At 59.0% G+C, this 13520-nt stretch overlaps 2 protein-coding genes across 2 annotated transcripts; both read left to right on the top strand.

Annotated features, from left to right (window-relative positions):
- Positions 1–3463: 3463 nt before the first annotated feature.
- Positions 3464–6320, top strand: LOC137848098 (C-C motif chemokine 21a-like). The gene is made up of 4 exons (XM_068667024.1): positions 3464–3620; positions 4232–4352; positions 4471–4633; positions 4829–6320. The coding sequence occupies exons 1-3, from the start codon at positions 3554–3556 to the stop codon at positions 4616–4618; spliced, it is 336 nt and encodes a 111-aa protein (XP_068523125.1). The 5' UTR covers positions 3464–3553; the 3' UTR covers positions 4619–4633; positions 4829–6320.
- A 3869-nt stretch (positions 6321–10189) lies between these two features.
- LOC137848099 (C-C motif chemokine 19-like) lies at positions 10190–12916 on the top strand. The gene is made up of 4 exons (XM_068667025.1): positions 10190–10350; positions 11164–11287; positions 11606–11702; positions 12001–12916. Exons 1-4 carry the CDS (start codon positions 10293–10295, stop codon positions 12019–12021), a joined length of 300 nt encoding a protein of 99 aa, XP_068523126.1. The 5' UTR covers positions 10190–10292; the 3' UTR covers positions 12022–12916.
- The last annotated feature ends 604 nt before the right edge of the window (positions 12917–13520 follow it).

The raw sequence follows: 13520 nt of genomic DNA, 5'->3' as shown, positions 1-13520 counted from the left end.
CTGCTCAGCTCCCTCTCAGCATTTCACCCCTGGCAGATTTCTCAGCAGAGAGCCAGCGCTGCCCCAAAAGCCTCCCAGCATCTCTGTGGATGTGCAAGCAACTGTGTGTGCTTGCACCCACACCCGGCTGGGAAAACACATTTCCTTGGGGTCAGAGTGCTTGGGGTGCACGGGGGCCAAACCTGAGGATGTCAAAGCTCTGGTGTGCGGGGAGGGGGGTCCTGGGGTGCCCTTCCCAGCACCATGTGCTCACCCGCTCTTCCCATCAGCCCTGCCACACGCTGGGGACAGGGAGGCAGCCGGCGTGTGTGCCGCAGGCTTCCAGCAATTCTTTTCCCATTTCCTGAGGACCGCCGCGCTGCATGGCATTTCTGCACCGTGTGGCTGACAGGCAGCCCGCTCCCCTTCCCAGCGGCGGGGGCTTTCCAGGCTGCGGGCTCGGCGAGGTGTCTCCGTGGCTCGGTCCTGGGAATCGGGGGCCTCTGCAGGAAGGAATTTGCTGGTCAGCGGGCTGAGCGCAGCGGAGCGACCCCGTTCCTGTTAGCAGTGACTTTAACTTGGACGCGGCGTCCAGGAGGATTTGGAAATTCCCACCCCCAGGATGGATCCCCTGGATGCCCTCTGCCTGTGTGTGCGCCCGAGGAGACTCTGCTGCCGGCCCCGAGCATGCCGAGGAGCAGACCCTGCTGCAAGCCAGGGAAGCAATTCATAAGCAAACTCCAGGCTCTGGTGCTGGGGTGTGGGGTGCCAACACGGGAAGCGTTTGGGATGGAGGCTTGAGCGAGGCTCTGCAAGCTCCTGTGGTGATTTCAGTGCCTGGGAAAGTGCCAGAAGCAGGGTAGCCCTCACTATGGTCCCACTGCTTTTGCACACAGGGCGTGAGGGTCCCTGCCTAGGACCCTCTCCCCTCTTTCTGCAGTTTGGGACACGTGAGGGGAGGGAGCTGCCTGAGCTCGGGGGGAATGGAGAGCCTGGGTGGGGGGGTTCCAGTGCCTGGGACACTAAAGAGGGGCACCCTGCCTGCTTGCAGCCCCCTCATCCTGCACCTCTGAGCTCTGGTGGCTGCGGGAGCCCAAGCTGGTGAGCAATGGGTATAAGTGGGCACATGCCCAAAATTGTGCCTGGCCAGGGCAGAGCAGAGAGGCTGCTGGAGGTTGCTGGTGTTGGAGAGCCCTTTTTAGGGCTTTGCTTCTGTCCCCCCACCCCTGGCAGCTCCTCTTTTCCCTGAAGGTGAGGTCTGCCTCATGACTGCCCGCAGATGGATGCTTATCCCACTCCCACTGCCAGAAGCTCCCTGCTTTCTCCCTTGGCTGGGGGGAAAGGTGGCAAAGCAGGGCACCTGGGGAGGATGAGGTGAACTGGGGGCTCTGGGAGGATGGGTGCAGGAGGGGAGTTGTGCACAGACCCTCCATGGGCCCTGCAGGTACCTGTGGCCTCCATGGGCTTGCCCAGCCCATGAGCATGCTGCTGGGTACCCCTGCCCTGAGCTTGTATCCCTCCAAACCTCTTTCCCTGCAGGGACCAGAGCGAGGGTCCGCTCAGCTGGCTGTTTTCTTTGGGATGCAAATTGCAGTGACCAGAAACTTGCCAAAACTGATGCCTGCAAAAGGGAACACGTGCCCTGACCTTCCTCAGCAGCTCGGACCTCGTTTGGGGCTGGCCTCCAGCCAGAGGATGCTGCTGCAGTGTCTTCAAAACACGCAGAAAGCCAGGGACTTTCCAGGAGTCTGCTGCTGCAGCCGGGGCTGAGACTGGGCAAAGGAGGCAGCGGGGCTCTGTGCTGGGCTGCAGAGCTCTCCTGGGTCTGACTGGTTTGTGCTGGGGGCCACTGGTGGCATCTCTCCCCCCTCCACATCACTTGCCTTTGTACCTCGTGCGCTCCAGGACTGGGCTGACCAGGATGGGTGGTCAGGGCTGGGGTTAAGGGCGCAGTGATGCCCTGGTTTCTCCAGCACACTCCTGTCCCTGCAGTGGGACAGGAGATGCTGTTGGTGTCCCAGCTGTGCCAAGGCTTTGGGGTTCACCTGGGTGCTCGGTGCCTGGGCACTGCTGCCTGCAGAAGTTACAGGATGAGGGCTGGGAATGCTGTATGAGCTTTTTTTTCTCACCCTGTCCTGACACCACCAATGCTTTGGGGTTGGAGGGATGCACGTGGAGACCCACACTACCAGGGGATGCATCCACAGGCAATTTGCTGCTGCCCACAGCCCACTGCCTCCTCCCCAATGAGGGGGCGAAAGCCAAGGCTCACTGGTCTGCTTTCTGCAGAAGTTGGGACTTTTTTCTCCCCCTGGGTTACTCATTGCCCTCGATAACTGCTTCCGAGGGTCCTTATCAGCAACTGGTGAAGAGTCCTGGGGCTGCAGGAGCAGCAGCCCAAGACGAGGGCAATGGGGTGCTGCAGCCAGGGCTGGGGAGATGAAGGGGACTTCTCGCTGGTGGGGGCTGCCTGGGGAGAGCTGGGGAGATGCCAGGACTCAAATTTTCTCAGAGAGACCCTGGGACAGGGCATGATGCAGCAGCACAGGATGCACACAGGGAAATTCCGATTAAATAGTGGGGAAAATGCTTTCAACATGAGAACATTTCGAGCGTTGGAACAGGTTGCCCATAGTGGTTGTGAAATCTCCATCCCTGGCCGTGAAATCTTCATCTTTGGTCTCTTCCAGTCCATGGCCTGAAGCTGTGGAGGTCTCTGGCCATCCCCTGCTGAGAGCAGGAGATGCTTTTAGGGTTGCCTTTGCCCCTGCAGCTCAGCTCCCCCAGACCCACTTCTTGCCAGCCGTGCCCAGCCTGGGGCTTTGCATTTTGCCGTTTGTGTTGGACCTCAGGAGGAGCCCAGCAGCCCCTCCTCAGCTGGTTGTGGTCCCTGCTCATCCTCAGCTCCCCACAATCCGGTATCAGTAACAGGGAGCATGCAGACACTCAGGGTTTTCACGCTTACAAAAGGGGAGCAGGCTGTGCTGTCACCCCCAGCCCCATTTGCAGCTCAGCCCTGGCACACCCCAGCCCTACAGACGTGCTCAGAAATCTGAGGAGCCCCTGGGGTCTCGGGGGCAGGAATGCGGGGTCACCTTTTCACCCGCACGGGTGACTTGGCTCGGGAGCAGAGCGCAGGGTGGGGAAGTAGCAAAATTCACTCCTTGCTTTCCTGGATGGCTTGGCCACCCGCCAGGGTCCCTGCCGGGGGAGCAAACAGGCAAACAGCAGCGGCTGGGAGCTTGTAGAGGCAGGTTGTGGGGCCGGGGAGGAAACAGGAGCCCGCAAACACATCTGGATGTGGTGGGGGCCGCGTCTCGGGCATGCCCCCCGCCTGGCACCCCGCTCCGTGCTGGGCAGCTGGGGACAAGACAAGACACATCCGCAAAGCGGGGCTTGCTGCTTACAGGAAACATCCCCCCTCCCTCCCCTCCATCACCCAGCCTCCGGCCGGCTGGTGGGCGGCCTGCCAGGGGGGGCCGAAAATGAAAGCAAAGTGTCCGGAGATAAATAGGAGCAGCCGAGGAGCGGGACAGCAGCGTGCACCCTGCTCCCAAACCCCCTGCAGCTCGCCATGGCTCTGCGCATCCTCCTGCCGCTGCTCCTGCTGGCCGCTGCCCTCCTGCTCCTCCCGGCTGAAGGTGAGGGGGACGCAGGGGTCCGAGCCCCCCCTGGGCTCCATGCAGGGTGCTGGACCCACGGGTGGTGCGGCACGGGGAGGTGTTTGGGTGTTGGAGCCGGCTGGTGGGGTGGCAGCCCCCTGAGATTTAGGGCAGGGGCAGGAGGTTGAGGAGCAGCCCCTCGCGAGAGCTCCCACCCTCACTTTGCTGCCCTGTGCTGGTCAGGAGGAGGAGGTAGAAGAGAGTGACTGGAGGGACTGTTTTATTTTGCTTATTTTGCTTTTAGTTCTCACTGCTCTGTATAGCAACAGGCGATAAACTACATTAATCTACTGCAGGCTGAGACTGTTTTCCCTCTAATGGTACCTGGGAGGGATCTCCCTGTCCTTATCGCAGCCCATGAGCTTTCTTTCATCCTGTTCTCTCCCCCTGTTCTTCTGAGGAGGGGAAGTGAGAGAGCGGCGTGGTGGAGCTCAGCTGCCCGTCAGCATGAAACCACCACAGCATCCTTCCCCAAAACCACACCGAGCGATCCCATGCCCTCAGCCCATCGTGCTGCGCTCCCCCAGGCTGGGAAGGTGCCGAAAAGGGCTTGGAAGGGTCCGAAATCCCACATCTCCTCCTTTCTGCAGGTGTTGACAATGTGGCCTCAGACTGCTGCCTGAAGACCAGCAAGAAAAACATCCCCAGCGCCTGGGTGAAGTCCTACAGGATCCAGGGCCCCGAGACGGGATGCCTGCTGCGTGCTGTCGTGTGAGTACCCTGGGGCAACCGGGGCCACCCGGCGTGGTTCGGCTTCACCCCAGCCCTCCCTGTGTGCTCCCCACATCCCTGCACACCCCCTCAACAAACCTCTCTGCCCACCCCACAGGTTCACCACTAAGAAGGAGAAGAAAATCTGCTCCTCTCTCACCAGTCCAGCCGTCCAGAAGCTGATCCGCAGCCTGGAGGAGAAGCAGAAGAACCCCCCTCCGAAGCCCCAGGGCAGATCCAGGCGGCTGAAGCGGAAGCAGGCCTAAGCCAGGCCTGGAGAGGTAGGCGAGGAGCTGGGGGGGACACGGGGCGGTGGGGCCACCATGCTGTCCCCCACCCCAATCCATCCCCTTGAGCAGCTCGGGGGCTGTCAGAGACATGCTTGGGGACATGCAGGGCACGTCGTGCATGGCTCCCCAGCCACTTTGCTCCCGCTGAGACCCTCATCACCCCTTCCTTGCCATCCTCTCCCCCAGGACGGATGCTTTCCCCACCAACGACCGACCGCCTGGCAATGGACATCTGCAGCACGCCTGCCCGCCGGCCCCAGGGGGGTGAGGAGGGGGTGTCTGGGGGGGCTTTGCCCTTTCCCACGGCCCCCTCCCCACCGCGGGCACCCCCACACCGGCTGGATGCTGCCGGTGCTGGGGGACACCGGCTGTTTGCTCGCCCACGGCCACGCCAGCCGAGTGTGGCCCATGGAGGTGGGCAGCTTTGCCACGAATGCGGGGCTTTCTGCGGGGCACCCGGTGGGATGGCAGCTTTGTTTTGGGGTTTTGTACATTTGTATTTATATTAAAGACTCTGCTTTCATTCAGTCTCACCCAGAGGGCCCTAATTCTGGCTCCTCATGCTTCACAGAGCACCCTTTATGCTGCAGGCTGGCTTGTCTGGAAGGTCACTTTTATTTTTCTTACCGAATAAGCGGTGGCTACCGTTCACTCCCTTCCGGCCCCTTTTGCTCCTTTCCAGCTTGCAGGGCTGCGGGGCGCCAGGCGGGTCCCACGTCCCACTGCTCACGGGCTGCTGGCTGGGAGCTGCCTCCACGGCCACTCGTGGGGCTGAGCAGCAGAGGGGGGCTGCACGGTGCCACGGCCCCACTTTTACAGCTGTTGCAGTGTAGTTTGCAGGAAGACAGGCTTTTTCAAAACATGTTTTGATTTTATTAAATCCTTTCTTTTTTTTCTTTTTTTTCTTTTTTTTTTTTTGGTATAAATTGCAATGAAATCAGAGCAAGCTTTTCATTTCAGTGCAATTTTACCCTTTTATCCGCACTTGGTTTTGCTGTATTCAGAGATTCAGAGATTAGTAAGCCAGGCGCTTTGCTTTCAGGAAGAAACTCTCTTACACTTTATTCTCCCAGATGAAAAGCTTGCATGGTGAAAATTGCACGCAGGTGGGGGAATAGAAGAGTTTGCAAGATTCATTACAGACACGCTGCAGTTGCTTGTGAGCAGCTCTATCTCAAATCCTTAGTAAAATGAGAAATCTCTGCCCTGTGTGCGCTGGCAGGTGAGGCTGAAAGGGGGGGGCATGGAAAGGTCCCAGGGAAACATCAGCTCCCTGCGCTTGCAGACCCCGCTGGTGTGCCAAGGAGCGATGGAAGGGCTCTGCCACTGCTGCAGTGTTATTTGCTTGCAGAGATCTCAGACACGGACTTTGGTCAGTAAAGCTCTATTAAGCTGTATAATTGCAATAATTGGATTTGTGGGGCTTAGCAATATCAGCAAAGGCAGCGTTCTGGCTGGGGATAGCTTGTGGCTTAGTGCTTCTATTAAGCACGATTATCTGGCTTGATTGCTTTATCGGGCAGGCATCGAGGTGTATTCTTTTTAAGACTGTGTAAAGAAACTGTGAAGAACTCGACATCGGCCCCGGGCACCAAGCTGTCTCTGTGTCGCGACGGTGCGCGGCTGTCCGGGCTTCAGGCAGGATATAAAGCAATAAAATATATCCTTTAAACTCAAACCTAGTCCTTCTGCCTCTCTTGATGTCCTTTGGGAAGAGCTGCAGGGGTTGGGTGGGGGGGTCCTTGGTGGAGGGGCTGCTCTCCTGCCCCACAGATCGCCCCACTGGTCTTGGCTTTTGGTCTGAGCAGTGCTAATAAAGGAGTTACTGGTGAGGCTCTGCTCTGGCCTGGGAGCTGCGGGACTGGCCCGGGCTTCTGCAGGGGTGGCTGTTGTGCTGGTGGCGTCAAGGGATTGTGAAATTGTGGGAAAAACCCCTGGAAAGGAGGCTCAGCCAAATAGGTCTGCAACCACAAAGGGCAAAGCGTGAGGAAACAGCTGGAGCGAGCCAGCACGTGAAGCGCTGCCTGTTTTCTCTGAGGCTGCAAATATAAGCACTGCGGGGGCTTTTCTTCCCTCAAGTGTGAGATGGCTTTTGGGCTAAGATGGGTTAAAAGCTCTGGCCTTGTGTGTGCTCTGTAGCAATTTACCCTAAAAGTAGTGCTTGTAGGGGAGCCGTGCTTGGGCGCGGATACCCAGGAATCAAGGCACACGTGAGCACAGACACAGATGCACAAACGCAGCCCCCGTGTGCCACCTGCCTGCACGCACACGGGCATCAGCACACCATCCTCACTGCAGAGCTCTGCTTTTAGGGAAAATAAGGTGCAAGAGGTGTTGTGGGGCCCTGTGATGGGTGAGGAGGGTGGAGGAGGCACTGCTGTGATGCATGGTGAGGTGTGATGGCACTGGGGAGCGTCTCCGAGGGTGCTCCATGAAAAAGGAATGATGGCCTGGGTGGGCTTTCAGGGAATGCGGCCACCCCAGAGCAGAAAGGATTAGGTGACAGGCAGAAAGTAGCCAAGCAAGAGAGAAACCACACGCCGCAGCCAAAAGAAGGGAAGTCCTGAACCCGGGCCAGATAATGAGCTCAGCACTTACCCGGTGCAGACGGAGCTCCGCGCTCGCCCTGGCAGCGCAGCGGCGTGCTGGGCTGGGATGCTGGGCTGAGCTCCAGCGATGCTCAGCTGGGGACATGGGCACAGGATTTGTCCCTCCACACCCAAGAAACGGGAGCAGCATGCTAAAGGGGCTGTGGTCTCCCAAAACATCATCATCAGAACATGCAACGTGCGGGACAGTGATTGCATCTGGACCTTGTGCCCCTCTTAGATAGGGATGGGAGAGGGCTATGGGTTTGAGTTATTAAATGGGACATGCAGGCATGGAGAGCCAGCATCTCCAGCCAAGCTGCTCTCCTGGGCTCTGCCAGGGTCTTGAGAGCAGCACAGAGGTGGAGGAGCAGCTGGTGAGTGATGGGGACTCCCACACTCCCTGGTCCATCCAGGTCCTGCAGGTCTCCAGCCCAGAGCCCCCTCCCAAACCTTTTTTCCCCTGAGATGGGTGCTGCCCTGTGGAGGTTGAGCAGCACCCAGCTGAGGGGGCCTCCTCTGCATCAGCGATGCACCTCATGCACTTGACCTCAGCATCCATGATGTGTTAGGGGCAGACAGGCTCCAGCAGTGCAGGAGTGGCACCTTGGGCATCCCTCTTAACCAAGCCCTCAGGCTTATCTTTGCTGTCTTCTAGCCAAAGGCATGGCTTGTTCATTGTTTTTAACTTAATTCCGCTTAATCACCTTGGCAAGGTTCCCTCGGCTGGAGGAGATCCAGCAGGGCCCTGTGTGCTGGCTGTGGCCGCAGTCCCTGTGCCACTGCAGGACTGGAATGGGATGGAAGTAGCGTGGGGGCCTCTCCCATGCTGGGCTGTTGTAGCAGAGACAGAGAAATTGAAACAGCTGTGATTCTGGCCCAGTATTTCCCAATGTGGTAAATGCAGCCAGGCCAGATCCTGCCCCAGGGACTGTCTGTGCCTGGAACACGCTGGAATTCCCCCTTTGCCCTTCCCAGCTCCACGTCTTGGAGGTGGGAAACGGAGCACCACAAGGCACCGCAGGGAGAGCCCAGGGGGGCTTGGGGAGGGCTGCAGCGGGGTCAGTGCTGCCTGAGCAGAGCCCGGGGATGCAGGCGATGCTCACACGGCCTGTTGGCATGTCGATGGGTTGGATTTCCCATGAGGAGCCCCCTTCCCCTCCTGCACAGTCTGTACTTAAATTAACAACTGCTTTACCCAACCTTCTGCAGGGGTGAGCACTGGGGGATGCTCGCGCTGCCTGCGGTGCCTGGTGCTGGAGGAGGCCTGGGTGGCCCAGGACACGCCGTGCCCTCCCCTCTTCCCAAGTTGCACCTCAGGGGAATGGGGTGACCACCCTGCCTGTCACAGGGACGCGTTTGGTAGATGACCACGCTCTTCTTAGAAATCCCACTGACCCCAATGGAGGTCATGTCCCCCTTTCACAACGCGGAAAGCCCCTTTCCTCACTGTCCCATGCACCTCCTGGGGAGCGGGGGTGACTCAAACCCAGCCATGCTTTCACCCCCTTGGCACCCGCACAGCTCTCGGGGAGAGGCAGAGCCTCCGTGTCCCTCAAGGCCTGGGGGCTGCCGGGGACACTGCAGGACTTAACCCATATGTGCTCCCGGCTCTCACATCTTCCTCTCTATCCATGGCCAGCCCTTCACCATGGGGCCCCCGCAGTGCCTCCCCGCAGGAGGGGACCCCCAACACCCCTCGCTTCTCCTGCAGGCCTGGCTGTCAGCATCCTGGCCAGGGGCCATCATTCTCCCTGCTGTGGGGTCTCTTTGGGGATCAAGTGGAGACTTTGTCCTGGCACCAGCCTGCAGCCTCATGCCACCCGAATCTTTCTTCCGCCAGCCAAGATTTCTCCGCGATAAAGAGGGTTTGTGAGTGCTGAAAGCAGGCAGGACCGCAGCTAAGCTGGCACATCCTGTTTGCACTGCTCTTCCTGCCTGCCTGTCCCCTCCGGCACGGTGCTGGGTGTGGGCACAGCCCGAGGCAGCGCTCTCCTGATGGAGGACATCAGCCCGAGGTGCAGGCATGAGAAACCTTGGCTGCTGGCACGGCAGGAGTTGTGGCATCCCCCTTGCCACATGCCAGGGCTGGAGCAGGCTGGCTGAGGGACAACCACATGGTGGTGGCACTGGCCTGGTGGTGGCCTCGAGGAGGAACAGCCCCTGTCCCTGCTCTGCTGTGCAGGTTTGCAGCACGAGCGCGATCTTTGCCCATGCATCCTTCCAGTGAGCTGCTGGCACCTCGAGCAGCACACACAATCTCCCTGGGGGATTTCTGCTCGTGTACCAATATAAAACATGTTCCCAGAAAGCTCGATTGCTGGTTTTGGCCATAAACCTGTTTGCTGGGTTGCCTGGAAGCCGTGCTGTCCTTCGGCATCTCAGCTCAGCCTCAGGGCAGAGCACACCAGCTTGGCTGCCCTCAATCTGCCAGCACTGCACAGGGGCACCAAGGTTTTGGATATGCCTGGCATTCTGGCAGTGGAGAGGGGAAAAGGAGAAGCCAGACTCCTGCAACCAGGTTGGGGGGCTTAGGGGGAGTCAGGCATCACCCTATTATTGACAAACACCCCAAGAATGGAGTGGAGGCAAGTTGTCCCCCTCAGCATCACCAGCTTGAGACTGTGCAGTATCTCTGGATGTCCCAGAGAGGCTGTGGAGGATGAACTGGTAAATGCAGAGGATGAAACCCCACAAGTGCTTTCCCAGGGCTGCAGGGTGTTTTTGCAGGGTGAGGGTCCTGACTGGCAGCCCCCATGCCCTGGGAGCCAGCAGTGGGGAGGACAGAAGGGTGTTTGGCTCCGGGGATGCAGAGCAGCTGGCTTCAGGGAAAGCTGACAGTATATTCGGGAACTGCTCAAAGATCAAAATCCTGCCTGTGGCAAGGCTTGTTATGACTTCCCACCCCTCTTCTCCAAAAGAAAGTGAAAGCCACGGGCCAGAAGGATAAATAGGCAGCGAGGAGTCCCAGCACCAGAGCTCAGGGAAGCAGTGCAGAGCTCACCTCTCCTGCCCGGAGCCCCGCTGCCTCCAGCCCATCCTCTGCCAGACTCAGCGACACAATGCAGCAGCTGCATCTTCTCTGCCTCGGTCTCCTGGTGCTGGGATGTATCCTGCACGGTAAGAGGGAATCTCTCAGGGTGCCTTGCTTGTGGATGGGCTAGGGTCTGGTTTCTTGCCTGCTTTTGCATTTCCAGCAGACTTTTAGAGGGACCCATTGCTGGGGCTCAATAGCAGCCCTCCTGAGTCCTCTGCTTGTAACCCATCCCAGAGGGACTCTGTCCTGACCAAAGTCCAGGAAGGAACCCGCAGGGGCTGGAAATCTGTGCTGGGGACAGGCTGTGGAGCACTCCTGCCTCCCAGTGCCCTAGCCCAGCCTGTGCACACCAGGCTGGGATCAGCTTTTTTTCCACTTCCATCTTCCCCTGCCCGAGCAGCCCTCACCACACCAGGGGAGCATCCCTGGCACCGGAGGGGAAGGCACCGCTTTGGTGCATCTGCTTGCAGGGTGGCAGCAAGGTGCAGCTCAGTGTGGGATGAGCTGGGGCATGTGTAGCTGCCAAAACAATAATTGTTTCAGCAAATACAGCCAAAGTCATGCCCAGACCCTTGGGAATGGTGTCTCCAGTGTCTGGATGGCAGTGCAATGAAGCCAGCAGGTGCCCCCTGGCCAGCGCTCACCCCAGGGATGTGGGAGGGAGCCCAAGTGTACAGAAGGGCTACCCCTTCCCCATCCTGCTGCTCTTCTCCTCTTTGCTGAGATGTGAAGCAGGCAAAGGGCTGCCAACACCTGGGAGCGGGGCCAGCCAAGCGTGTGCCTGCCTGTTCGGGCAGGACTGCGTGCCAGGGCACGGCTCGGCACGCTGCCAGCGCGGGCACCATCCCACGGAGCCCGGGAGTGACCTCAAGCCACGTGTCCCTTTCCTCCTCCAGTGCACGGCGGCAACAACGTCCTGGACTGCTGCCTGAGGACGAGCGAGAATCCCATCCCGCGGCGGATCGTGCAGAGATATCAGATACAGCTGGTGCAGGACGGCTGCGAAATCCCTGCCAACGTGTAAGGACCATGGTGATGGGCAAGGGATGGAGCGTGCGGCGGGGCAGGGAGGGAGGCAGAGCGGGGATGGCAAGCTGTGTTTGGGAAATAGGGGGAGAGATGGAAGGGGAGGGAAGGTGGAGGCGATCGGAGGCTCAGACAGAGCAGGACAGACCCGCTGGGAGGTGAAAACCTGGGGAAAACGGGGCTGAAAGTCATGGCAAGGAACAGGTGGAGGAGGAGGGTGAGGGAGGCAGTGTGAGAGCTGGGGCTGTGCTGAAGCATCCCCAGGACATCCTGCTCAGCAGCTCCTGCCTTTTCCCCCTGTGGGCCCTACAGGTTCATCACCGTGAGGGGCAAGCGCCTCTGCGCCCCACTCGAAGCCCCGTGGGCAGTTCGCCTCCGGGAGAAGCTGGACTCTGGCTCTGCCAGGAAGGTAAGAGCTGGCCCGTGCTTGGTGTGTGTTCTGGGGAATGGGGGCGGCCTGGGGATGGCTCGAACCTGCCACCAAAAGGGATGTTCCCAGCCCGAATGGGACCGATGGATGCCACAGAAAAGGGTGCTGGGATCAAAGCACTGACCCCCTGCTTCTGCCCTGTGAGCTCAGAGTTGGCAAATCCACATGTGGCTCTGCTCAGACAGTCCTGGTGACCACCTTGACATCAGGGAAGGGGTCCCAGAGATCTCCTACCCCAGGACCATGCTCATTCCAGCTGTGTTTTTCATTTCCCCAGGTCCCAAATAAAGGCAATTAGGCCCTGAAGAAGCCCACGGCTGGCCCCAGCACCCATATCGGGGCCAGCTCTCAGCTGTGAATCTGAAGCTCATGAAGCCGACTTGCTTCCACCTCCTACTACAGTGCACGGGGCCAACCCTCCTCGGGACTCATGTCAGTGCATGGGGCTCGTCACAGCCCTGCAGCTCTCTCTTCTCCCCTCTGCCACCAGTGTGACTCAAAAACCTGCGTCAGGCTGAGCCGGGGGCTGCTGGACCAGAGTCTCCGCTCCAAGGGTGCTCGGCATCTCCAGCACCCTTGCAGCCAGGAGGCTGGTTTGATGGACTGATCTGTGAGATGAGTTTTGGGGATCCCAGCCTTCCTCTGAGCGCCAGTCTGTTCCCTCGGGTTTCCATCATCAGCCTTGAACCTGAGCGCCTTCTGCATCCCTGGGAAGGGCAGTGGGGATGGGACTGTGCAGGGATGGAGGGGAGGGGTAGGGATGTTCGTCACCACCAGGTCGGTCCCGTGAGGTCCTCCAGCTTTCCCCCTCCTGCCCTTCCCTGCCCAGGTGGAAACGGAGCCAGTGCCAGCATCCATGGTTTGTCCCAGCCTGGCACCACTGGCTGCTGTGGCATAACGCTGGTGTCTACTTGGCCAGGGCATTACTCACAGGATGGGAATGGTGGAGGGTCCCTGCCCTTGTCAGGGACATCACCCTCCTTCTTGGTCCCCAAGTCTGCCACCGTGGTCAAAGCCTGCCTGGTGCTGCTGCCCGGGCAGGGATGCAAGAGCAGCGCTCGTGCTGTGCTCAGGTATTTGCTGCTAGATCTGCTCAGTGCAAAAATTACGGGTGTTAGCTGCTTCTTTCCTTTCTTTTTTTTATATTTTTTATTTTTTTTCCTCTGGATTTGTTAAATAAAAAGAAAAGCCTATGAGTTGACGGTTTGCCTCGTTTTTGATCCTGAAGCTCAGTGTGGAGGGTGGGGGTGCTAAAGCACAAGGCAAGGGGCTGCGCTGGGTGCAGGGGGAGGAAAAGGGCTTTAGGGGGATGAAGGGTGCAAGGGAGCATGCAAGTATTGCAGCATCCAGACCAAGCCACTTCGGTTCCACCAGCACCTCTGCTGGGAATGGGAGCTTTGTTCTTGCAGAGAAGGGAAACTGAGGCATGGCAAGGCTTGGGCTGCCCTAGCAGCTCAGTGCCAAAGCACAGCTGGGCTGCAGGACAGGAGAAAGAGCTCTGAGGGAAACACAGGCATGTGAAAATCCCGGTGTCCCTGCTCCTAAATGCATCCTTGGGTAAAACACAGAGGTGACACATTGGCTCCTGCCCGTTGTCACCCATGAGCTGTGAGTCCCTGGACGCTTTGTTCCCAGCTCTGTGCACCAGCGCTGTGGATGACCAGGTCCCTAAAACCGAGCCAGTCTGCCCTAAGGCTTGCTGCCCCAAAATGGCCTCATGGTAACTGCCCCTTCACCCTGGCGACACGATGTTTGAATAAACCTGCTCCCCTCTGCCGAAGCACGGGAGAAACGTGC

The sequence above is a fragment of the Anas acuta genome, chromosome Z, assembly GCF_963932015.1.
Source record: "Anas acuta chromosome Z, bAnaAcu1.1, whole genome shotgun sequence".
Classification (NCBI taxonomy): domain Eukaryota; kingdom Metazoa; phylum Chordata; class Aves; order Anseriformes; family Anatidae; genus Anas; species Anas acuta.
Note: the sequence above shows the minus strand (reverse complement) of the source record. Positions and strands in the feature narration are given on the sequence as shown.

What these genes read in the sequence shown, in the direction of transcription:
- LOC137848098 (XM_068667024.1), top strand. Translation starts at nt 3,554, where the DNA reads ATGGCTCTGCGCATCCTCCTGCCGCTGCTCCTGCTGGCCGCTGCCCTC. An exon ending in CCTGCTCCTCCCGGCTGAAG is followed by an intron (nt 3,621 to 4,231) that starts GTGAGGGGGACG and finishes TCCTTTCTGCAG; the next exon opens with GTGTTGACAATGTGGCCTCA. An exon ending in TGCCTGCTGCGTGCTGTCGT is followed by an intron (nt 4,353 to 4,470) that starts GTGAGTACCCTG and finishes CCCACCCCACAG; the next exon opens with GTTCACCACTAAGAAGGAGA.
- LOC137848099 (XM_068667025.1), top strand. Translation starts at nt 10,293, where the DNA reads ATGCAGCAGCTGCATCTTCTCTGCCTCGGTCTCCTGGTGCTGGGATGT. An exon ending in GCTGGGATGTATCCTGCACG is followed by an intron (nt 10,351 to 11,163) that starts GTAAGAGGGAAT and finishes TTCCTCCTCCAG; the next exon opens with TGCACGGCGGCAACAACGTC. An exon ending in ACTCTGGCTCTGCCAGGAAG is followed by an intron (nt 11,703 to 12,000) that starts GTAAGAGCTGGC and finishes TCATTTCCCCAG; the next exon opens with GTCCCAAATAAAGGCAATTA.